Source organism: Poecilia mexicana, unplaced genomic scaffold, assembly GCF_051168715.1.
Source record: "Poecilia mexicana isolate PSO_F unplaced genomic scaffold, ASM5116871v1 scaffold_12, whole genome shotgun sequence".
Classification (NCBI taxonomy): Eukaryota; Metazoa; Chordata; class Actinopteri; order Cyprinodontiformes; family Poeciliidae; genus Poecilia; species Poecilia mexicana.
In genome coordinates this window covers 24,986,161-25,011,000 of record NW_028263381.1, presented here as the reverse complement: position 1 = coordinate 25,011,000, position 24,840 = coordinate 24,986,161, and the positions used below count along the sequence as shown (strand labels likewise).

At 40.8% G+C, this 24,840-nt stretch overlaps 2 protein-coding genes and 2 pseudogenes across 3 annotated transcripts in view; 1 reads left to right on the top strand and 3 right to left on the bottom strand.

Moving 5' to 3' along the window:
- LOC148156269 (NLR family CARD domain-containing protein 3-like) overlaps positions 1-4,577 on the bottom strand; it is a 36,289-nt gene extending 31,712 nt beyond the window's left edge. Inside the window, exons 1-3 of one of the 2 annotated variants that reach the window (XM_088011177.1) lie at positions 4,441-4,577; positions 976-1,107; positions 703-822 (exon numbers count right to left, since the gene is read on the bottom strand). In XM_088011177.1, the coding sequence (XP_087867303.1) occupies positions 703-822; positions 976-1,064 (209 nt within the window). In that variant the 5' untranslated portion in view covers positions 1,065-1,107; positions 4,441-4,577. Of the gene's footprint in view, positions 1-702; positions 823-975; positions 1,108-1,991; positions 2,102-4,440 lie in introns of those variants that run through there. The other variant, XM_088011178.1, reaches the window with a different exon arrangement.
- Positions 2,199-5,686, top strand: LOC148156268 (uncharacterized; annotated as a pseudogene).
- Positions 5,687-10,564: 4,878 nt separating this feature from the next.
- Positions 10,565-13,692, bottom strand: LOC148156267 (phospholipid-transporting ATPase ID-like). The gene is made up of 6 exons (XM_088010684.1): positions 13,603-13,692; positions 13,459-13,517; positions 11,970-12,083; positions 11,711-11,809; positions 11,556-11,617; positions 10,565-11,466 (listed from the first exon to the last, which is right to left on the bottom strand). Exons 1-6 carry the CDS (start codon positions 13,655-13,657, stop codon positions 11,331-11,333), a joined length of 525 nt encoding a protein of 174 aa, XP_087866810.1. The 5' UTR covers positions 13,658-13,692; the 3' UTR covers positions 10,565-11,330.
- A 3,780-nt stretch (positions 13,693-17,472) lies between these two features.
- On the bottom strand, positions 17,473-23,472 carry LOC148156266 (uncharacterized; annotated as a pseudogene).
- Between the last annotated feature and the right edge of the window lie 1,368 nt (positions 23,473-24,840).

Sequence of the window (24,840 nt, the reverse complement as noted above, 5' to 3'; positions counted from 1 at the left end):
AACCACTTTAAGGTCTTGTTTAGATCATTTAATTATCTCTACATTCTTAAGATAATAAAAAATGAATAATAAATAATAAAGACTTTGCGGTATTCTGATTTAGTAATGTAATTATATTAATTGTGTTACCACCCCACGCCACTAGAGGCAGTAGCAACCCTGAAAAGATGCAACTATGGAGCAGATTTAGAAGTACACCGAAAGCTACAGAATTTGGTAAAAACTGTAATTACATACACAAGTTCAAATCCATGCTGAGAGTGGAGCTCCTTCAATCAGTGCTCCTCCGCAGCTCTGATTGGCTCAGCGATGTAACGTGATCCTCTGCAGCAAGTGATGGCAAAGCGGGGCGTCATCACGGCTTTACACAAGTGTCTTTACCTCCGGCAGAGGCTCCACCGAACCCCTGGGGTTCGATCGAGCCCAGGTTAAGAACCACTGTATTATTTATATTAACTGTAGAAATTGTTGATAATCCACCATGTTTGATGAAGTTTGAACCTCAGAGAAGAAACTGGAATCATTAATTCATAGAAACTTCTTTCTTTCAGCATTAATCTGCCTGTAGTCCAATTTAGAGAGCAATCCAGATATCAACCTAGAAATTAAATTAACTTCTGTCTTTGTGTTTTTGAGTTAATATTAATATCGTCACATGGCCACAATGACAGATAAAGAGATCAGCAGTTAGAAACAGCTCACCTCTCTGATGGTGGAGATCCAGGAGATTTAAAGTCATAGGGTTCACCCTTTGACCAGTCGCTCTTAAAGGACACACAGCTGGGTTCTGGTTCTGGTTCTGGTCTGAGTCTCTGATGGATCCTGACAGAAACATGATGATTAAAACTGAATCTGTTCAGTCTGGATGAAGCAGCAAAGAGGAGCAGCAGCAGCTTCATCACCACGTCTGTTTTGGCCTGATATAGTGAACGCTGTGTGAAAAGGGCTGTGGACAGTTAGAGATGGTGACCTCACCTCTGACCTTTGCTCTGGCTCTCATCTTCCCCACACAGAGTGGTTTTAGAGGGAGGGACTCCCTCCTCTCTGTCCTCACACTGATCCATGCTGCTGAATTCACATCAGCTCACACACACTTTCTAGCTTCACCTGCAGAGGAAACACACATCATTCATCTGCACATCAACTCTGATCATCCTTTACATCATTAGTGCTGGAAAAAGATCAGCTGCTCCTCCTCTGATTGGCTCTTCTTCTCTGCTTCATATCAGTGTCGGGTGAATGCAGTCAGACAGCAGAGAGGCAGAGGAAGCTGCATCAGCTGCTGCACTTCTACTATCAGTCCACTAGATGGAGACATGGAGCAGCATTTACATTCACTGATTCAACCTGAACAACAGGAAGTAAAACATTATTTTTAAAATGTGTTTAATTCAGTTTGACTATTAAGGTAATTACTGAATTACCTGCTGTATCAAAGATTAACTACTTAATAATCTGACTGAATTAAACACATTTTAAGAACAATATTTTACTTTGAAACTCTTTTAACTTCAATGGTGGAGACTAGAATTTGACTCCAGGAAATAGAAATATAAAGTAGTTTGTTCAGAGAAAAAGATACATCACCTCCTCATCAATTTGCTTCATTCCAGTTTATCAGTAAGCTAATAATCCCTTAGACCAGGGGTGCCCAAAGTTGGTACTCGAGGCCCGGCATACTGCATGTTTTAGTTCTCTCCCTGGTGGTAGTAACAACCTTTTCCTCATGTCAGTGTTATTCTTTGGCCTTCTAATGAGCCAACATTTGATCCATTTCCATTAAACCAAGGAGAGAACTAAAACATACAGGTTGCCGACCCTCAAGGACCGACTTTGGGCCCCTCTGCTTTAGATTAACCTTCAAACAGCAGAAAGATGAAACTTTGAGTTCAAGTCAGTAGTTCTCTGTTCTCCAAACATCAGAGAGAAAAATAAGAAACAAACAGGAAAGTTACTGAAGTCAAAGTTCAAGTAGAAAACAAAGAACTTACAGTTTGTTCAAACGATCCAAAGAGTTGAAGAACATCTGCAAAACAAACTGTGACCCAACAGAACCGCAGTAGAACCAAACTGGACTGTTGAGGTTAAACTGAAAGTATTATGAGGAGAAATGAGCCTAAACTGGTCTGACTGGTACTGACTGTCTAGGAGTCAGAGGAATATTTACCTGCTGACATCTGAAAACATGAACCCTTATCATGACTCCCAGTTTGTACACAAACTGCTCCTGTTTTATGGTGATCCAGGTTCTGTTCAGCTGTACTGGAACCAAAATCAGTTTTAACTTTGAACCAACTGGACTCTTCATTTGATTTTTTCTTCCTCTGGTGGTGAAACTATAACCTGCATGATGAATGATTATTAAACCCAGATTAAACATTTTTAAATTATCAAAATATGTTTGATAATATTTAAAAAGAGATTTGAACCAATTCTAAGTTTTATTTATAAGACCATAAATAAAGGACAATTAGTTTCTATGCCGCTTTTAAAAGAAGCTCAATGCAACAACAGCACAGATTTAATTGAGTCATAATTTATTGACCAGAACTAAAATCTTGAAGCTTTAAAAAACTAAGTCCATCTTTTCTGCTTCCACTGCAGGTCAAAGGTCAGCAGCTGCAAGGACCAGCAGGTCAGATGGAAATCTGTAGTTTAATCATTTTTATCCCTTTAACACTAAATAACAATTAATTTATGGTTTCATGTAATTATGGCATCTAAACAAAAATAATCATCAGCTAAAAGTACAAAATGATACAAAATAAACCAAAAGAACAAACTGAACTGTAGTCCTTAACATCACCACATTACTGCTGGTGAAACCACATTATTATTACATTAATCTACATTATTATAATGTAGATTATTACCATAACTCCTATATAGCCATTGATCATCATGTTAGTTAAGCTTGCAGTCTCTGGTTAAACCAGGATCAGCTGAGCAGGTTCTGCTGATCCAGGTTGAAACCCTGATTTCATTTCAATCCTCAACCTGAACTAGAGCGGCATCCTGCAGGTTCTAGTTCTCTGCCTGGTTGTAACTTCCTCCTCAGCATGTCAGTGATCTGCTCAGGCCTCTATTGACCCATCATTTGATCCAGGTTAGTTAACCAGGGACAGAACCAGAACATGAAGGATGTCGGCCCTGCAGGAGAAACTCTGGACCCCACTGGCCTGAGGCCCCTGAGATCAGGCTGATTTCTGGACAACACTGGCCCTACCTCACTGAAACCTGCCCACATGCAATGATCCAGCCTGACACTAAATTAAATACATCAGCATCCAATGTGCTGTTTGCAACCTCAGAGCTTTGGACATTTCAATATAGACTTGTAATTTTATAAGTCTAAAAACCAAGAGAGTGAACTGTCATCTTACAGAAAACTGTCATGTTCAATGGTAAAACTGAAAATCTCCACAATATTATCACATTGTTTGAGAGGAGCCAGAATAAAATAACCAGTTACCATTTAATAACTTCCTTCTGGAGATTCTGTTGGTTTCCTACAAGTTTCCTCAGATCTCAAGAATTGTATGAATTATTGAGCCACAATGTAACATATAAAGTGATGAGTTATATAGAATATTTGTTAACTTATACGATATTGCAATGATTTTTTTTGACATTTTAGCTCTAACATTCTCCAGGTGATCCTTCCAATGCAACATGTACTTTAAATACAATAAACTGTCAAACTGTAGTGAATGCATAATATTAGCAATGCTGCTTTTCTTTCAGCTGACCAATGAGAGCGCAGATCAGGGAATGATGTCACACCCAGCATGGACAAAACACAAATCATAATGAAAACTGAAGCCATTATTGCTGAAACTTGTCATCTTTACCTGCTGAGTTCCAGTTTCTGCCTTCTGGCTTCAGGCTCAGACTTCCTGGTATAAAACTAACAGGTAGAAGCTGCTCAGTTCCTGCAGCAACAGGACGAGGAGGGGGGACTCACACCTGGTTTAGTGTCTGTAACAACTGGCAGTCAGTCATGAAATGACCTGCTGTTCTCTTCACATCATGTGTTGATTTGTATTTCATGTTCTTCTGGTTTGTTTTGTTTTAATTTTTAATCTTTGATATTTTGTCTTTTAGTTTTTATACTTCCTGTAACATCAATTGTCAATTTGGGAAACGAATAAATCAGAATATGAATCATTCCAGTAGAAAACCAGAGGCTGCTGTCTGCTAATGGAGCCAAACTTATCAGTGTGTAGTTTATTATTATTATTATGTTACCTCTACATGTTAAATAAATGGCAGCCATATTGGATTTGAGATCTGAGTTGGATGGATTTATTTAACTTCTAAGAAAAGCTGAAGTGATTTCCAACTTTCTGGTTTGGTTCTAAATGTTTTATTTATTCCACTCAGACTTTTTCTCATTTTTATTTCCAGTGTCTGAGCAGAAAGATGAGGATGAAGGTTTACCTGTGGCTGTGAAACGTGAACCTCTGAACCTGGTTCTGTTTGGGAGGAGAGGACCACTGGAGACGTCAGCAGCCAAGGTCATTCTAGGTCGGCCAGATCTTCCTTCAGAGCGTCAGAAACCAGGGAGAGGTGTTTGGACGTCGGGTTTCTCCTCTGTGGTCCTGAGGGTGTCCAGGCCTTCATCCTGGTCCTGCCTGTGGGTCCCTGACTGATGAAGACCAGGGAGAGTTACACACCATACAGGACACGTTCAGAGTCAATGACTTCACCATCATCCTCTTCACTACAGACTCAGATCCTGCAGATAAAGCTGTTGGTAACTTAATGAAGGAGAACAAGGACATCAGGATCTCATTCAGATCTGAGGAGGAAGATATTTAGTTCTGAACATCAGAGACAGACGGCAGATCCAGAACTGGAGGAAACGGTTCAGACCATTAGTGGTGGAAAGTGAAGCGTTTTCTCAACAGACTTGTTCATCAATGTGTTGATTGAGAGGATTTTAAAAGTTGAAGCAGAACTACAGGATGTGGAACAGAAGAGAGAAGATGAGCATCAGTCAACAAAACAACTCAGGAAAGAGACAGAAGAAGTTAAAAAGGGAAGAAGAAGAAACAGAAAACATTAAAACTCTGTGATCTCAACTTGATCAGCAGAGAAAACAACAAATTCAGCTCCTGATGGATGAAAACACTGAGAATGAACGCTAGAAGAGAAAGAAAGAAAAGAAGGAAGAGGAAAAATGGATAAAACAGGAAGAGCTGCAGCTAAAAGAGTGGAGACAAAAACTAAGTGCTTCAGAAAACCGAGTTAAAGTTGAACGAGAGCAAAGAGAGGCGGATCTGGAGCAGAGCAGACGAGAACGGACCAGGGAGCGGGATGCTTGGGATGAAGAGAAGGACGGCATCCTGGAGCGAATGGACCAGGAACTGAAACAGAACCTGCAGGAACCCAGAAGAACCTGGAGGAGGAGCGAAGGCGCCACAGGAAGCTGCAGGAAGATTTCTACCAGAAGAGGAGGAAGTGACTCATCTGGGCTTTGCTGCTGTCAGTGTCTCTAGTTTTATTAAATGTGTATCAAACCATCAGCTGCTGGACCCAAACGGTCCTGGACCAAACATCATGACCCGGCTGGAGTCTGGCTCATTTTCAACATAATACTGGTGATGATTGTAATGTGTCAGATTGACTTCCAGAGTCATCAGCAGCTCCACATTAATGGGTTTTTGTAAAAGTTTAATATATAAACAAGCAGCGTTTGCATTATATTAACTGTATAATTAATATAAATGATTTTCTTCCTGCCTGCTGACTGGTGCAGGCAGAGCTGCAGTGATGATGCATCATGTTAGCATCACATGTCAAAGTGTTGAATGTTAATCACAGTGAATGATGGAAATATAGATATTTGTTTCAGTGAATGAATTTGGCTGATTTCAGTATTTTCATGTGATCAGCAGTGATGTGGTTCTGGAGATGTTAGTCCGTGAGGCTGATGGAACTACAGAAAACACAAAGAGTTAAATTTCATTTTAACTTTTACTTATTTCATTGTAATTTTATCTAAATGTGGATTGATTGTGTTTTATGTATATGGAGATGTTTCTGTAATGTTTTGTCTCTTGTAACTGAGTCTAGATCTATTAAAGCAGAACTAGAGGTTTGTTTCTGATCAGACTCCTTGTTTCTCTCATTTCCTGCCATCCATGTTTTGGGTTTTTTAGTGAAAGTCCAACTGAAACGGTTTCCTCCAGTGAGCTGAGGCTCAGTTACATGACAGGGTGAGGATGTGACTGTTGTCACCTGGAAACACATTCAGACCTGAGCTGTTCGATTTTAGCTGTGACTTTATAATCATCTGATGTGTTTGACTGACTGTTCAGTGAGATGGGTCTTCCAACACTTTCATCTCTGAATAGAAATAAAGACAAAGATTAATCTTCCTCTAGTTCCTGGACAGATTCATTCTTTGATAACAGAAATTTCCTCAACAGACTGAAAGACTAAAATCTCAGTTCTGGTTTCTGAAACATTTAAAATCTGATAATTTTATAAACAGATCTAACCAGAACTTCTGGTTACATTTTTCAGATGAGCTTCCTCTACTGCAGAGATATTTCATAACTCAAACATTTCAACATTTGGTTTCTCAGATATGGAGGGACTCTGATTTTATAGCACATCTTAGGTTAGATTTTCTGTACAGGTTCAGAATAAAGTTAATACCAATTAATTGCATCAGTTTAAGTGTTTTAAATGTAAATGTATAGTTTAGAGCCTGATGCAACTTACTAGACATCTGGCTCCACAGTAAACATTTATAGTCAGAGCATTTACACTGACTGCACAGCAGCATCATTTGTACCAGTTATAGGACTTTATACAAATGTAGCTCAACCCGAAGTGCAATAGTTGGCAGTTTGACCAGTAGGTGGCAGCAGAGAGCCTCCTACTATAAACTATTGCATGGAGCAGGAGAGTTTAAGGGCCTGAAGCCCCTCAACCTTTAATCTGGTCCCTCTTCCAGAAAGGGAGACAAGGGGAGAGTTAAGAGTTTATTCCTGCTAATGGACCTGATGATTTTAAGTCAGGCAAACAGACTAGAGTACTACAACTCACCACTTTTACTGCAGGCAGTGGGATTGAGCTGATTGAACAAACTTCATAAAGTTTGAGCAAAAACAGATTTTAGACAATAAGAGGGTAAAACAAAAAACAAGTAAACAACTGGAGTACCATGTGTAAACATTTTATTTCAGATTATGATGTTACAGTGATTTAATGCTTGGAGAGTTTCAGTGGCTTTAATGTATTCAGTCTCTACAGAGACAGTTGATTGTTCTGATGTTGGACTCATCCAGGTGGTGAATCTCTGAACAAAAACTGGGTCATGATTGGAAATTTCACTGAGTTCATGTCAGGCTGAACTGCAACTATTAATGGAATGGGTTTAATGGAAAATTTTGTAATGTGCCCTCACCCCTCCTGTGCTTTAGATTGTGTCTGATGATCTCATCATGAGGTTGGCCAAGCTGCTCTCTATAGACTTGCACATTGTCAATTAACAGCAGAGAATATCTGTGATCCAGGAGACAATCTGGGTGATACTTCCTCAACCCAGAACTGAGACTTCATTTCAGCCATTAAGTAACAACCTTAACAACAGACAAATGCCCAGACCATCTGTGTTGGGCTCCACAGAATTGTTGGTACATAACAATCAGGGATTCACACTTATTGTCCAATCAAGTCTCTCTTCTCTGACCTGAAGCCAGATCCACTGTTGGTCAGAGCAGACTTGACAGACTCCTTTCTGCTCTGTCTTTCGAAGGAGGAGGACACACTTTTTCTGCCTCCCTGTCTTCCCTGCTCAGCGTCTGTGTCCTGTGTTTTTAGAGTCTTCTTTGAAAAGCTTCTGAAGTTGCAAATTATGGATCTGATCAGTTGATCTCTGATCTAATTTTTTCCACTGGGAAACTGGGTAAAGGGGCACCCTCGTGTCCCGACGGGACATTCTACGATGGATTCTACATGGAAGTAGAAGACTGTGTGTCTGATGATGCCGTCAGTCGAGGATGTTGAATGATAACAGGTTTTCTGCTTATTGGAGTTGGCGGCTACTTGGCTTATCGGAAATTTCGGAAGATGCTGGTGGCCGTTTTGGCCACTTCAAAGCTGCCGAAGTGATGGGATCTGCAGAGCGATCAACACTCAGACAGAGATGATACGGGAGCTGAGCCGCAGACTGGGTGCAATCCTGGAACAGGATTGAGGCCAGGCAGCAGATCTCGGACTCAGAATGGATATGGTGTGACTTTGGATAACTTTATTCACTCAGATCAGGCAGAAAACCCTAAATTTGGCTGTTTGGATTCGCCATTGAGAAGCACCAGCGAGACTTTCAAGGCCGGCAGTAAATGGATGTCAGCCGGACCTAAAATTTCCGCTAACGGAATCTGGACCCTGGGCTGGCCTTGGCTATCCTCCCCTGGTTGTTATGGCTAAAAAAGATTCAGTTCTGCTGCTCACTTCCCTGAACATCTGTGTCCCTGAACTGATAAGCTGATGGTGAACTCCAAGATCGTACAGACAATACAGACAGGGGCGGATCTAGAAAAATATTCATGGGGTGGCAAGAGGGTGGCAAGGACTTTTTTCAGGGGTGGCAGTATATTAAAAAAAAAAAAAAAAAAAAAAATTCCCCTCTCACCCTCCGTGGGTGGTCTCTTTCATCCTCTGAGCTCGGGTCCTCTACCAGAGGCCTGGGAGCTTCAGGTTCTCCTCCAGTGTCTTGGCTGTGCCTAGAACTGCACATTTCTGGACTGAGATGTCTGATGTTGTTCCTGGGATCTGTTTGAGCCACTGCTCCAATTTGGGGGTGACTGCCCCGAGGGCCCCTATGACCACAGGCACCACTGTGGTCTTCACCTTCCAGGCCTTCTCCAGTTCCTCTCTGAGGCCCTGGTATTTCTCCAGTTTCTCCTTTTTCCTGATGTTGTGGTCACTTGGTATTGCTACATCCACCACAACGGCTTTCCTCTGTTCTTTGTCCACCACCACAATGTCCGGTTGGTTCTCCATTACCATCTTGTCTGTCTGGATCTGGAAGTCCCACAGGATCTTAGCTCGGTCATTCTCCACCACCTTTGGGGGTGTTCCCCACTTTGACCTCGGGGCTTCCAGTCCATATTCGGCACAGATGTTCCTGTACACTATGCCCGCCACTTGGTTATGTCGTTCCATGAGCTATAGCTGACTGTATAGCTCAGTGGGTAAGTCACCAGTCTTCCACCTGGGAGACCCGGATTCAAATCCAGGCTGGGGCAAACAGTTACAACAGTGCAATTGAGCTATGCAGTGTGGGTCCCTAGGCAAGACCCTTGGAGCTATATAGCCTACCTCATACCATGAGAGACATTGATAAGCACGACATGCCGGCTCAGACGTCGCCCGGCCAAACAAGGTCTGCGTCAGGTGCTGGGGAACCAGAGCACCTTGATGAAAAATGGGCTACTGGAACAAGACGGAAATGGGCGAGAGACGAAAACATGGATCTGTTGGAATGCTACTACTCAAGTAACCCTAGTCAGAGGGGCTACATGCAAAGACTGTGGGAGGAATATATATAACAATATTTTTAATATTGTTTTATATGTATATATAAAACAATATTAAAAATATTGCTTTTAATATTTCGGATTAAAAACAGTATGAAATATTGTTTTTAACTTGTTAATTATTTTTACGTCTTTCATACTCCTGCTAATTGATATGTATTACTGGACTGGACAGCGCCTATTGGTCACTATGTGATTCATTGTGTCCATAAAACCATTTTATCCCAATACAGGGATAAAATGGAAAATACGAAAATATTAGTAGCGCCATCATTTGTTATTAGATATATCTATTAAATACGACTTAAATTAAAGATTAGAAAACTGATGTTTGATAAATTCTTAATGATACAAATCTATAAACAGTTTAGTTTCTGTTAGTTCTGTCAAGATGCAAGAAGGGGTGAATTTCTATTTATATTGGTCAATCGTTTTATTTTAAATATGCTGTAGGAGCCGTAGTTTGACGACTGTTATAAAAATCACGTTTTGCAAACACAGGGGATTAGCTCAGTTTTTGTCGCTTGTTTTTAGGAATTGCAGCAGCTGCAGTGCGCCACAATGAAGGTACAATAAAGCTGATAAACAGGTGAAGAACCAAACTAGACAGAACCACTTCTGATTGTTTGCCAAGAAAACATCCTATAAAAGTTCCACCAAGCCACTAACTTTTTGTCCACCTCTGGCCAGATCATTGACCTGTTCTCTCCGCTTCCAGGTGAGACTCGGACCCATACCTAAGGATCACCTACCAGACATTGTGATAGTTTTCTCTAATCAACAGTTACTCACCAATAATCTCTGGGCCTGATTCTGCATGTGGGTTAGAAGTCTACCATCCATTATGACAGATTTATTATTATCCCTTTTATTTCTGATTACTAGTAGTTGTTGATTCTGGGTTGTAACTTTTCCATGTAATTATTGGGGGAACGATAAAAAATGTCAAGGAATAAACTAAACATTTGTGTTTTTTTAGGTGAAATAATTGTTTAATGGAAATGGAAAATTAATGTAGGATTAATTTTATTAAATTGTGAAATGTTAAACTGTTACAATTTTACAGCATATCCTTAGAAAATCAACAATAAACTGAATTTAATTTGGTAATTTAAGAAACAAAACTCTTATTTTAGAGGACTTACACAGTAAGAGACTGGCATCATTAGAATTTTATATTTATTAGGATGATTATTGATTATAGCCAGTGAAAACCAATAATTCATTTAACATTTTTATAGTACATAAAACTGAGACACAAGTTTGATTGTAATTAATCTAAAGTTAATTGGTCTAATCAATCGATAATTAACTGATAAGCAGCAACTTTCTTAAAAATAGTTTTCTCTTGTATCAAGAGAGCTGACCATCTTTTCATAAAATGATGGGCTAAATATTTCATATGTTGAATTTAGAAAAATAAACGCATTAAATTTGTATTTTCATTTGTGTAAAAACTATTAAATATAGATTGAATGAATATAAAACATGCCGTTTCTCATGTTATTAAATGTAGGCAGCATTAAAAATCAACGGTTCTTATTTTTCTGCCATCACATCCTCACCTTCTTTATCATCCATATTTGATCAGGATGCTGATTCTGCTCCGTCATCCAGCTTGTCCAGAGTTTATATTTCAAAACAGAACAACATAAAATCTTTCTCATCCCAAACTGGACTCATTTTGACCAGAGACTTAATGAAGAGTAGAACCTGCATCAGCTGCTCAGGTGCAGCCTGCTGTCAGCAGCAGGTAAAATTAGATTCAGTTTATTAAATTTCAAACATTTTACATAAAAAATAATAAAATGTCCACTTTAAGAAGGCCAAACTTACTGGAACAAACTGGTTGCTCTCCAGTTTGATTATATCTCCAACCTGGATGTTCATCCATTTTTCTTCTCTCAGCCTGGAAAGAAAAACCTCTGAATCATCTGGTTGGATAATAAAAACCCTTTAACTGTGTTTATGAGTAAAATCTTGGAAGCAGTGACTCACTCTCCGTGCATCAGGACTTTCACCTTGCGGTTATTCACCTGCTTGTCCTGTTTGTGTCTGTTCTGCTCATTTCACATAGATAAAGAAAGAAAATATTGTTTCCTCGTGTTTGATTTCACCGTTTCCTGTATGAATAGCCGATTCTTTATCCTTACTATGTCGTCGTTAGCATCTTTGACCCCTGACACTGAAAGCACGATGAGCAGCGGCACAGCCGTGGTGAACCAGGGAACAGCTGAGATTTGTGGGATTAGCTGTCAAACGACACAAAACACAACATTTTCACTGCAAAAAGTCCTACAATTTACACAAATTTAAGCAAAAATTCACATCACACAATTAAGAATATATTTGTTTGTACATTTGAAACAACAGAGAAATATTGACAATTAAAACTGAATAGAAATGTTCCACCTGTAGGATGAGGAGGAAGAGGAAGTAGGCGTTGGCGAGCCTGCTGAACTGTTCGAAGAGATTCAGAGGCAGGAAGGAGAAAAGGTTGTATTTGGACGTTTTGATGGCATTTTTCTGAGGAACAAAAAGAATAACAGGAAGTATTTTATTTTGAAAGGCTGAGGGGCAGGATGGTAAAGACATACAGCTGCATTAGAGAAGATAATATCCAAGTGAAATGATAGGCGTGATTTTACTCATTTTAAGATGGATTATGTTGGGTTCGCTACTTCATTCCTAACGTTAAAGTTTTTATCTGTAAAATTTTACAAGAAAAAAAAGTTGTTTTGTATTCAAATAAATTTTTGTCAGTGTAATTAGCGTAAACAGTGAAGCTAAAATTAGCCGTGTTAATGTGCATAAATGTGCATCAGAAATCTGGTTAAAAAAATTAATCTATTTTATTTTTAAATTATTATTTATTGTTATTATCCAACAAGGTCCATGTCATTGTAAAGATGTCATGAACTTTGCTTGTTTTAGTATTTTATGTCACTAATTACATATTTGCATGTTTTGCCACAAGCAGGACAAAGTCCACACACACTTATAACACACACCCAAACACAAACACACTTTAATTTGCACACAAGTTATCAAACATGAACCCAAAATGCAATGATGCCTGCATGGTGACAGTTTATTATCAGTAGGAAATTAATATTTACCGTTTCAAAACATGATTGATCATTTACTACATTGTATTCTTCCCTTTTCCTCCTTTCCGCTCCAAATATTTTTTAAAGTTTCCACCTCAACAGTTTCTAGTTGATATTCCAACCATAGAAACCAACCAGTGACAAAATGTTCAGCAATAAATAATTATTGTAACATTTGAATTACACTGGATGTACAAACAAACAACTAAATAAATGAGTTCTATATATTTTAGGGTTTCATTTTATTAGTCATTGTGATTTTTAGCTACGTATTTATTTACTTAGTGCATCGATATAATTATTTATTTGTTGCCTCTCAAGTTTTATTAAAATTGTTACATGACTAATTATTAATTTTGTCTCTTTAATTAACTGAATTGTGGCAGCTTCAGCTTTCCTATTAACAAGTTGACCATCCAGCCTGTATGGAAAGCCAAATGTGCCACAGTTCACTCACTCACTCACTCACTCACTCACTCACTCACTCACTCACTCACTCACTCAGATAGATATTAATAATTTAGATTCTGTATGGAAAGCCAAAAGTGCCGCAATTCATTAAATTAAAAATACATGTTTTTTTTTCCACAATTAGCCATGAGAAAATTTTCAGAAAACTTTACAGGCATCCAATAAATCAATCAATTCTTATATTAAATAAATTAATAGATACAGGAAATGTGCTAAGTATTAGATCCATAAGCTTCATATTATTGGTCTCTTTCCATTTCCAACAGTAGCCAAAACGATGAGTGTTAGTAGAAAGTGACCCTGGTTCAGTGCGTACTTACAGCGTACGGCCAGGCCTGGTTGAAAGCTCGGTCATTCGCTCGCAGCCGTCTTTCCTCCTCTGGGAAAAGATGGAGATGAAAAGTGAAACCAGAGAGGAAACAGCTACCAAACATGTCATGAAGTTTGTTTCTGTCAGATCTCACCTTTCTGCTTCTTCCCTCCACACAACTTTCTAAAGAACGATTCGACTGATCCCATCGTTAGCTCGGCTCGTCCATCATCACACCTGAATCACGAGCCTGAACAGATGAGCAGAGACCTGCCGCTGATTCAGTTCTCAATAAGAAAGGTGGCCATTTTGTTTCATTCTGTCATTTAAAACATCTTTATGTTTGAAAGAGTTCATGATGTAAAATCAGAGACATTTAGAAGAGAAACAAGCCGCCGCCTTTTTCAGATCTAACACAACTGCTGTCAAATTTTTGTGCTGCTTTTGTTTTGAAAATATTCTTGAAAGTTTAAAGGTCAAAAGTTCAACCAACCGCCACACTTTACCCAGATCTAATAAAATTGGTGTCAATATTGAAAATATTTTCTGATGAATAAATTCATAGAGCTAACTCACCAGAATGAGATGTTTTCCTTTTTCCTGCTTTGAATAATGACTCAGTGTCACATTTAAACCCAGAGAACCAGAAAGTTAAGATTAACTCATTAAATGTGTTTAACTTTAAAAGTTAAACACACATTTAAAGAACGCTTCAATTATGTTTACTCTAAAGTAGTAATTTGGAATATCAGTTATTTTCCATTTGTATTTGACTTGTAAAAGAAAAAGGAATGGTTTACTTTTGGTCTGAGAATAAAATGTTTTTGTCAGAATCATGTAATCACAGGTGTGTCGTATCACATCCTGGAAACTCCTTCAGTTTATCTTTGCTCTATAGTTATAAGAACCCGAAGCCTCTCCCTTTTTAACAGAGATAATCAACAACCAAACGATCCGATCTTTGTTTTATCTGTCAGTTTGATAAAATATAAAATGAAAATAGATTTAAAATGTGTATTTTATTACTTCTGAGCAGAAAAGAGCTTCTGAAATGGAGCAGGAAATACATTTATAACAGACGATTTTCATTTGATCAAAGGAAGAAAGTTCAGAAGCACAAAGTAATGAATCATCTGGGATATTAATGTTCAAAATGGATCCACAAAGTGGTTCTGATAACTTAAAACTCAAATCTACCTGAAAACAGCAGATAAAAGTGATGAAATCTTACAGGTTCTGGTTTCCTTCTGCTTCCTGGTTGGATGAATTCAGGTTCAGATCCAGACTGTGGATGAGAAACAAAGAAGGTCCAAAAGGTTCTGATGATCTTCTGATCCCGGCAGGAAAACCCGTTACGGCCCTGAGCAAACAGAGCAGCGATCTTTGGATCTGCATGCAGGAGTCGATACCTGGGCTGTAAAGCAACAATAAAGGTGAGAGCAGCCAATCAGAAACCAGCACTGCAGGTAGTAGTCACACAGCCAGCGGTTAACACACACACACACACACACACACACACACACACACACACACACACACACACACACACACACACACCCACACCCAGTGGTGTGTTCACACACACTCTGCAGGACTTTGTGTTCATCAGGTCGATTGTTTCAGGTTTGGGCTAAAACAGAAGTAGCAACACTTCCTCTACTGGAGAAAACAAACATGATGTTGGACTGGATTTTATTTCACTGTCATTTGTGAATGTTAGAGCCTAAACAGTGGAGCTATAAAGGATGAAAAAGGTTATTATTTTTGAAGAAAATCTCATCAACATCAATATTTCCACTAAAGAAGCAAAAAAAAGTAATTTGATGGAGGAAAAGCCTCTCAGATTCTGAGCTCAGAGCGAGATGCCATTTGTTTGTTAAATACTTAATGAAACATTTACCATGTTTGTTTGTTATAAATGACGTATACTCACAAAGAACGAGATAATTAGTTCAAGTTTGTTGTTTGTTGAACGTTCAGACACTACAGCGGCTGTGAATCGCCGAGACAAATGTAAACAAAGATAAACAACCCGAACAGATGATTAACTTTAAACCACTCCCACCTTTTTACTCTCCGTCTCTCTTTGTCGTTTAAGCACAGCCGTTGCCGTGGCAACCGCTCGCTCCTCGAACCGAGTAGGATAAAACATTCAGTCCGTTACAACATTAGCTTTTCAGGCTTGATCTTTATTTTGCGATATTTAATAATCTTCCCTGAACACAGCGGTGGTTGATTAGTTAATTTTAAACTCCTGCTCTGCTCGTTATTTTGGTAATGGAACCGAAGCGCACAGAACTGCGCAACACCTTGTAGAAACAATAAGAGACTATTATTTTTGTAGGGTCATTAATTTTGACACGTTTTGTTGATTTTTTCTTTGTTGTTGTTCTTTAATAAAGTTATTTACGTTTTAAGCGAGTCAGAGGAGGACGAGCTGGTCTCAGCGTCCTGGTGGCGTTCAGTTAGTCACCTAATGCCGAGATCGACTAAAAATCTTCCGTGACCGACATGTTGCAGCCCTGCTCTTACTAAGCATGAACAGTTCAGAAACAATATGAAACGGGGAAAAGGTTATTTATTGACTGATTAAGTCGTGTTTTTATTATTGAAAAACTAATCAGTCACGGCTGATTAGTGGGTGAACTCGCGGCTGTGCAGTGAACCCATTGATTCTTTACAGCAGACAGCCGCTCCCCTCTCTTGCAGGTACTGTGTACCCCGCTAAATCTTTTAGGGGTACGCAGTACCATAGACATAATATAAGCATAGACGCCTCATGGACCGCTCCGGCGCAGGAAATACGGCGGCCATCTTGGAGCGGTATACCCTCCTACTTTGCTCAACCAAAACAGCAGAAGATGCCTCGGCACTGAGGGATATTGTTGTTCTGATCGATGGATTATTGATGTGAGGGCTCCACAGACAACATTTCACAAGTAAGATGGACATATTATTGTGTATATATTGTGATTAGAATATTACTTTACTGTATTTATGTCCACCGGCGAGATACCAGCTAATATTAGCTACAGTGCTTGGTGTAATACGGGTTCAGCCCCGCTATGAAGGCTAACTGAGATTCCGTAAATCTAAATAAATTAATTATTCTCTAACATTGACTTAGATTATCTGACACAAGGGCCTATATTAGAAATGAAACAATATAACACATGTGACACGGGGGAAAGGACCCGGATCGTGACTGAGGACGTGGCCCTAAAGCCAACTGGTAGACCACTGAAATATCAAGTGGTCTAGAGTTTCCCAATTAATTATACCCAGGTAGGTCTGGCTGAGAATGATTAAACAGAAATAGTATACAAAATATATTTTATTTATACATTCTTTTACAATATTAAAAATAGACTTTATTATTCTAATTTAAAACTCTAAGGCTCAAAAACCCAGGACGAGACTAGAAGCAATTGGAACCAAAAACAAATACAAACCAAATTAGTAGAAACACAAAATAACACAAAATAATGTTAGACAAAAGAAAAACAAATCCCGCATTGCCCCAACCCAGTCCTAAGGCTGTGCCCAATACACTAATAAAAATAAGGAGCTATGCTGTTCTGGTTCTGCACTGTTTGTAGGAGCACAACAGGCAACAGCAGCAATCAGCAATACCCAAAGAAAATAATGACGCATCTGTTGACAATAATAGACAGGTAGAGTAGTGACATCAAAGATCCATTTATCCTACCAGTATTAAATGTCCACGATCCGAACCCTCACAGCAACCCGATGAGCACGGCGCCAGAGCTCATCTGACTGAGAGCCAACTCAAACCACGGACCCAACAAACACACTCAGATTGGCGTGCACACCACGCTAATGAGCCCGACAAGGCTGTGAGGAAGTGAAGGTGGGGAACGGGGCCTAGATGTGTTTAAGGGCCCAAACTGGGTGGGAATTTACAACCACTGGATGTAAACAATGTTTTCCAGTAAAACCACCCGGTTACATCCTACCCACCCACCCCTCCTCTATGAATTGGTGACCCACCGATTAAGTAAAACTATGACCAGGGTCGAAAAATGGCTGTAGCCACACTGCTGACACCTGGAACCAGAGAAACGGCAGCCCTTCTGTCTTCACTCATAGCTGGTCTTGGGAGATGCTGAGGATTGGAGTGCTTGCCTGCAGTTTTACGGGTGGACTTCCTAGGGGCAGCCCTAGTGCTCTGAGGAGTTTGTGAAGCTGACGGCACCTGAACAGGTATTCAAGCTGGAGGCCTTTCTGATGGTTCTGGGTCCACAGGCCTGGGTGGATTACCAACAGCCTCTCGGCAAGATCCCGACTGCCCCTCCTCCTCATCACTGTTCTCCTCCAGTGCCCTCTGTGGCCAATCATCATAGCAGGTCTCTGAAGGCGACAGGGCAGGCTTTATGGAAGTACGGTGCACTTGTCTAACAAGGTGAGGCTTATCAACTGGAGCAATTAATATACAACACCACCTGAACTTGGCGCCCTCACGACTTGGTACACTGTAGACCCCCAGGCATCCTGGATCTTTCTGCGCCCTGGGCCAACATCACGCAGATACACTCTTTGTCCAGCTTGAAGTGGCTCACACCAGACTTTCTCATCATGCCTCACTTTTCTCCTGTGGGCTCCCAACTCCACTCTGCCTTTAACAACATCAATAGCCTCATTTAGGCGCCTCCTGTGCTCTGCCACCCAATCACACACTTTAGCTTCTGTGGGCTCAGGAAGATGGCCAAGCAGAAAATCCACTGGCAAGTGGGGCTCTTGTCCAAACATGAGGAAGTGAGGAGTTTCACCAGTCGAATGATGGGCAGTGGTGTTATAGTGGAAGACCAGCTGTGGGAGATGTTCTGGCCAATTTCGCTTTTTATCTGGAGCTAGGGAACGAAGCAGATTGAACATAGTTCAATTAAAACGTTCACATTGTCCATTTCCCTGTGGGTGGTAGGGCGTGGTGCGACTTTTCTGAACTCCATACAACTCACATAACTGTTGTACTAGGACACCTTCAAAGTTCCTCCCCTGGTCAGAGTGGATACGGGCCGGCACTCCAAAACGGTAAAACCACTCACGAACCAGGACCTTTGCCACTGTCGTCGCTTTCTGATCACGAGTAGGGATAGCTTGGGTGAACTTCGAAAATAGATCTGTCATCACCATCACAAGCTCCCTTCCATCACGGGCTGGTTCCAAAAGTGTAAAATCAATGGCCAACAGCTGATTTCGTCTTGAAGCAAGAAGGTGACCCATAGGAGCTCGAACTCTTGGCTGGGTGTTCTTAGCAAGGGTACACCTCTCACACTGTTGGCACCAATCCTTTACATCTTTATCCACTCCTGGCCAGAAACACCTCTGCTTCACTACATCAGTCGTCCTCTCGACCCCCTGGTGGCCATGATGTTGATGAAGCTCCTGCAACACCTCTGCTTTTAGACTCTCTGGGAGAAGAAACTGAAGAACTTCTTCTCCACCATCTGGTCTCCAGGTGCGCCGATACAAAAGGCCTTCCTTCTGGACAATTCGGTCCCACTGTTTCAGATGTCCACGGGCACCTGGCCCTAGACGCTCCTTCTCAGCCCGACTCTTTGCTGCTGCCAAAACTCCAGGAAGGCTGAAATGGACGGATCAGCCCCTTGAAGTAGGCACAGATCTTCTCTGCTGCGGGATGGAAGGACAGTGATCGCCAACTGCACAGCATCCTCCTGTACCCCCCTCGACATCTCACAGATTTGTTCTGGAATGGCTGTCCCTGGGAGGTGGTGGTGTAGTTGTGTTCTGTCCCCACTTGTTGATTGCCTTGAGAGGGCATCAGCATTCTTATTCACACGGCCTAGACGATATCTGACCGTATAGTCAAATGCAGAAAGTTCAGCAACCCATTGATGCTCTGTGGCACCCAATTTGGCAGTGTCCAAATGGCTCAGTGGGTTGTTGTCAGTCCAAACGACACATCGGTGGCCCCACAGGTACTCCTTGAATTTTTCAGCCATAGCCCACTTCATAGCCAACATCTCAAGTTTCATGGAGCTATAACTTTTCTCAGCAGCATGCAAACTGCGGCTGGCATATGCAATGGGTCTTACTCGGCCACCCTGTTCCTGAGACAACACAGCTCCTAGTCCACTATGGCTGGCGTCGACCTCTAAAATGAAAGGCAGGGAAAAATCGGCAAAAGCAAGAGTGGGAGCACTTACAAGCTTGGCCTTGAGCTCCTGGAAGCTCCTTTCGCAGTCTTCTGACCATGCTCCTCCCAAAAGCTTTCCTCATCCTCGACACGTCTTTGACCCAGCATGTTCTGAAACCAGACGATGAAGTGGGCTAGCCAGTTGAGAAAAACCTTCTACGAACCTTCGATAATAATTGGCAAATCCCAGGAACGACCGCAGCTCTGAGACATTTGTAGGGTGAGGCCAGTTTGACACTGCTGCAATCTTGTCTGGGTCCGTGGCCACGCCGTCCTCAGAGATGAGATGTCCCAGGTACTGCACCTGCTTTTTAAAGAAGTCACATTTTGCCAACTTGACCTTCAATCCCTCTTGTTTCAGGCGACTTAACACCACCTCCAGCCGTGCCAGGTGCTGGTGAACACTGGAAGAAAACACAATATCATCCAGGTATAGCAAGAGTGACTGACCATGCTGAGTCCCAAACATCCTCTCCATTAAACGTTGGAAAGTTCCTGGTGCATTACACAACCCGAATGGCATGCGATTGAATTCAAACAGGCCAAAAGGCGTGCAAAAGGCTGTTTTTGGGCGATCATTCTCTGCAACTGGAACCTGGTTATAGCCACAAACAAGGTCCATGGTTGTGAACCAGCGGGCGCCTGATAGAGAGTCCAATGTTTCCTCTATTCGGGGCAGTGGAAAAGTGTCTTTTCTGGTCTTTTTATTAAGTTGTCTGTAGTCCACACATAGGCGAAGACTGCTGTCCTTCTTTCGGACCAGGACAATTGGTGATGCATAAGGGCTACTGCTCTCTCTGATAACCTGGGTTGCCAGCAGCTGGTTAATATGGGACTTAACTGCCTCATATTCAGATGGAGGGATACGCCGATACCTCTGCCGCACAGGAACACTGTCTAACAATGGAATGCTATGCTCAATTAAGTTGGTAACACCAAGATCGCCATCAAAAGCAAAGAACACAGACTCATACTTTAGCAACAATGTTCTCACCTTATGCTGCTCTTCTCTGTCCAGCATAGAGAGATTAAGTGATGTTATCTTCTCTCCAACCGAACCAGTCTTGGCAGTATGGGACCTGACTGCAGCCACGACTTGCTCATGTGCACAAGGAACTTCCTGCAACTCTGACGGCAAGCTAACCACTTTTACAGAAGACAAAAGACCCAGAGCACAACGGGGTCTTAATGTGACTGTACACACCCCTACATTCACCACAGGAACATAAACAGTGCCCCGAAAAACCTGCAAAAGGGAAGGAGACACTAACAAACCCTCAGGTAAGCTAAACTTTACATCCAAAGGCTCAATGAATGCTGCCCCAGCCAGCGCTAATATGGCCGAACATGTGGCAGGCACAAACTTAGTAGTACCTGCAGGGACTACAACAGGTCTTCTACCACGAAGTTTTGCAACACTGGTTTGAATATGGCCTTCTTGAACCTCAGACTGCTGACAAGCTGAAAGGCAGGAAGCCAGGAAGACAGTGGCCCCTGAACAGATGGGAGTTTAAACAAATCAGGGCCATACTGGTCAAATAGCTGAAGATAGTAGGCCTTTATTACATTCATCCCGATTATGCCTGGTGTTTGAGGTGAACTGGCCTGACCTGGAGGGTCCCTAACAAGGATCCCTCTTCTGGGGATTACCATCCCACACACCTCAATATCAGGCTCGAGATAACCCAAGTAAGAAATATTCAAACCGTTTGCAGCTCTCAACTCTAACCAATGGCATACCTTTAACTTATCTGGAAAATGCTTTTTAAAGAAGCTTTCTGAAATGGTAGAAACCATAGAACCAGTGTCAAGAATACACTGAACTTGAACTCCAGATAGTTTTACAGTGACTTGAGGGCACGATGCAATTAAACACTCCTTCACCTCTTCAATTTGGGGACCCACTGAGCCTGAACCACCCCCTCCTAATGTCTGGCTCCTAACACTAGGGGGAGTTAGTTTTCCGACCGCTGATGGCTAGGGGTGGATTGGACCTGAGGGGCACCACTTGTGCGTGGAGACTTAAAACGGCCACGAGCGGTACAATACCGGGCAATGTGGCCTGGTTGCTGACATTTGTGACAAATCACACTACTAGAACTGGGAGGCCTAGCCACAGGGGTCTGCTGCATAGCTACAAGGGATTGACTAATCTGATCCAACTGTTCCTGCTGTTTTTGTACAATTGCAGTCAGAGTAGCAAGTTGAGAGGCAACAGAACCAGTGGGAGCGTCAATTTGGGGAGGAGACACACTGGCACTCTGTACAGCACAAAAAGAAGGGACAACACTACTTTTATTTTCCACCCCGCCCTCACGCTCCCACGTAATGGCCTCAGCTCTAACCTCCAGTAATGCACACCTCGGATTATCACGAGCATAACGCTTTAGCTCTCCTCGCAGGTCAGAATTACTAACATTTTGAATAAATTGATCACGAAATAAAATGTCAACATTTGCTATAGCATGAGGAGAATTAGATTTAACTTTGTCCATCAAGCAAAACAATGAATGAGAGAATTCCTGCAAAGATTCACCATCTAATTGTCTCAGTTAAAAGAAGTCGTCCTGTAATGAGACATACGACTGTTGGCAACCATACAGTTCTTTTAAAATGGTGAAAACAGTTTCTGGATTCTCACGTTCAGCTGACGACCTATATTTAATCTCATCTCGAGCTTCACCTTCAAGATGGTCAAAAATTAAAGCAGCCTGATCTGTGGGTCCAACATGGCGGACTCGCATGCTGGTGCGAACCTCTTCTATCCACTCCTCCACACCGACACCATGAGTTCCTCGAAAGATTGGACACTTTCGCTCCCTCGGCAGGTAGATTATGCGATCAGTTGTCCTAGTATTCATCGGAGCTCCACTTGTACTCGGGCCAGCTTGTTCATCATCCTGTTGATTTGAATTTGCTCGTGCAGAATCCCTCTCCTGCTGCAGACGGCTCCTTTCGGCCTCCAACTGCTGGACTCGAGCCCGGAGTTCTTGAAGTTCCTCAGCTATCGCACCAGGAACGTTGATCCTTGTTCACAGGTGGAAATATCCAGCCAGGTCCCACGATGTGCCTACTGTTGCACTATTATGCTCCCACCCTCTAAGCGCTCCACAAAATGAATAAATACAGCAATAATGCTCTCTACTAAAGCACCACTACCACAAAACCAATAATATCAGAAAGAAATATAAAAATATGTATACTGTCTGTTCCAACAGCCAGATCCTGCCGACAACGCCAGAAAATTGTAACACGGGGGAAAAAACCCGGATCGTGACTGAGGACGTGGCCCTAAAGCCAACTGGTAGACCACTGAAATATCAGGTGGTCTAGAGTTTCCCAATTAATTATACCCAGGTAGGTCTGTCTGAGAATGAGGAAACAGAAATAGTATACAAAATATATTTTATTTATACATTCTTTTACAGTATTAAAAATAGACTTTATTATTCTAATTTAAAACTCAATAAAGCTCTCAAACCCAGGACAAGACTCGAAGCAATTGGAACCAAAATAAATACAAACCAAATTAGAAGAAACACAAAACAGAAAATAATGTTAGACAAAAGAAAAACAAATCCCGCATTGCCCCAACCCAGTCCTAAGGCTGTGCCCAATAAACTAATAAAAATAAGGAGCTATGCACTGTTTGTGGTTCTGTATGGTTTGTAGGAGCACAACAGGCAACAGCAGCAATCAGCAATACCCAAAGAAAATAATGACGCATCTGTTGACAATAATAGACAGGTAGAGTAGTGACATCAAAGATCCATTTATCCTACCAGTATTAAATGTCCACGATCCGAACTCTCACAGCAACCTGATGAGCACGGCGCCAGCGCTCATCTGACCGAGAGCCAACTCAAACAACGGACCCAACAAACACACTCAGATTGGCGTGCACACCACGCTAATGAGCCCGACAAGGCTGTGAGGAAGTGAAGGTGGGAAACCGGGCTGTTCACAGTTTGAACTGAATTAATATGCTACAGGAGGAGTGACCCGGCCTATCATTTTCTACGGTGTAACATTATACAACTTTAAAATAATAAGTAGCAAAAATAATCAGAAGCTAATGTTGGTGATTTAGTGTTTCTGCTAATTTTTAAAGTATTTGGTAGTTTAGCAATGGCTACTTTTAATGGTTTATGTGTTTAACGGTTTGGCATTAGTTCAGCTGAGGTTCTAGTTTTCAGATTAGCGTTTAGTGAACCTAACATTTGTTTACCTGTCAGTACCATTGGTAATATCTACTGCCAATTTTATTACAAACATATATTCTCCATGACGGCCATTTTGAAAAACGTTCACCAGACAAAGAAAACAAGATCAATAAAATATGAATGATTTCTGTGTTTCAGGTTCTGTAGGCAGTGATTTCACACCAAACACTTTCAACTAAATAGCGATTTTAGACACACGTAATTATCCATGACTATTATGTCTATTCCGGAAAAAATTTAAACAATCAGTAAATATAATTTCTATAAGTCCATGATTGATGATTTTAAAACAAAAGTATTTATGTGTAATAAATATTGACAACTTTAGAGCAAAAATAATTTGCTCTTGATGATCCTATTAAAAAATGGCAGCCATCTTGATTTTTTTTTTTCAAAAAGGCTAACCCATGGTAACATCTGTCATAGATGAATTAAATTAGACTTATTATTATCCCTTTTATTTCTGATTACTAGTAGTTTTGATTCTGGTTTGTAACTTTTCCATCTTTGGCAGTAAATTTGATTTAATTATTTGGAGAACAATAAAAAATGTCAAGGAATAAACTAAACATTTGTTTTTTTGGAGGTGAAATGATTGTTTAATGGAAATGTAAAATTAATGTAGGATTAACTTGATTATTTAATTGTCAAATTTGAAACTGTTACAATTTTACAGGATATCCTTAGAAAATCAACAATAAACTGAATTTAATTTGATAATTTAAGAAACAAAACTCTTATTTTAGAGGAATTACATAATATGGGACTGGGATTTTTATAATTTGTTATGTTTATTAGGGTGATTATTGGGTATAGCTACTGAAAACAAATAATTCATTTAACTTTTTTATAGTTCATTAAACTTGGACACAAGTTTGATTGAATTAATCTAAAGTTAATTGGTCTTAGGTATCAATGATTAACTGATAAGTGCAACTTTCTTAAAATTAATTGTGTATTATTTGGTTAAATATAGTTATCAGGAGAGTTA

Bases quoted from the DNA above. Each gene is read 5' to 3' on its own strand.
- LOC148156267 (XM_088010684.1), bottom strand. From the start codon at position 13,657: ATGGGATCAGTCGAATCGTTCTTTAGAAAGTTGTGTGGAGGGAAGAAG. The intron at 12,084-13,458 runs GTAAGTACGCAC...TTTGTTCCTCAG, and splicing joins ACCAGGCCTGGCCGTACGCT to AAAAATGCCATCAAAACGTC. The intron at 11,810-11,969 runs GTGGAACATTTC...GTCGTTTGACAG, and splicing joins TCTTCCTCCTCATCCTACAG to CTAATCCCACAAATCTCAGC.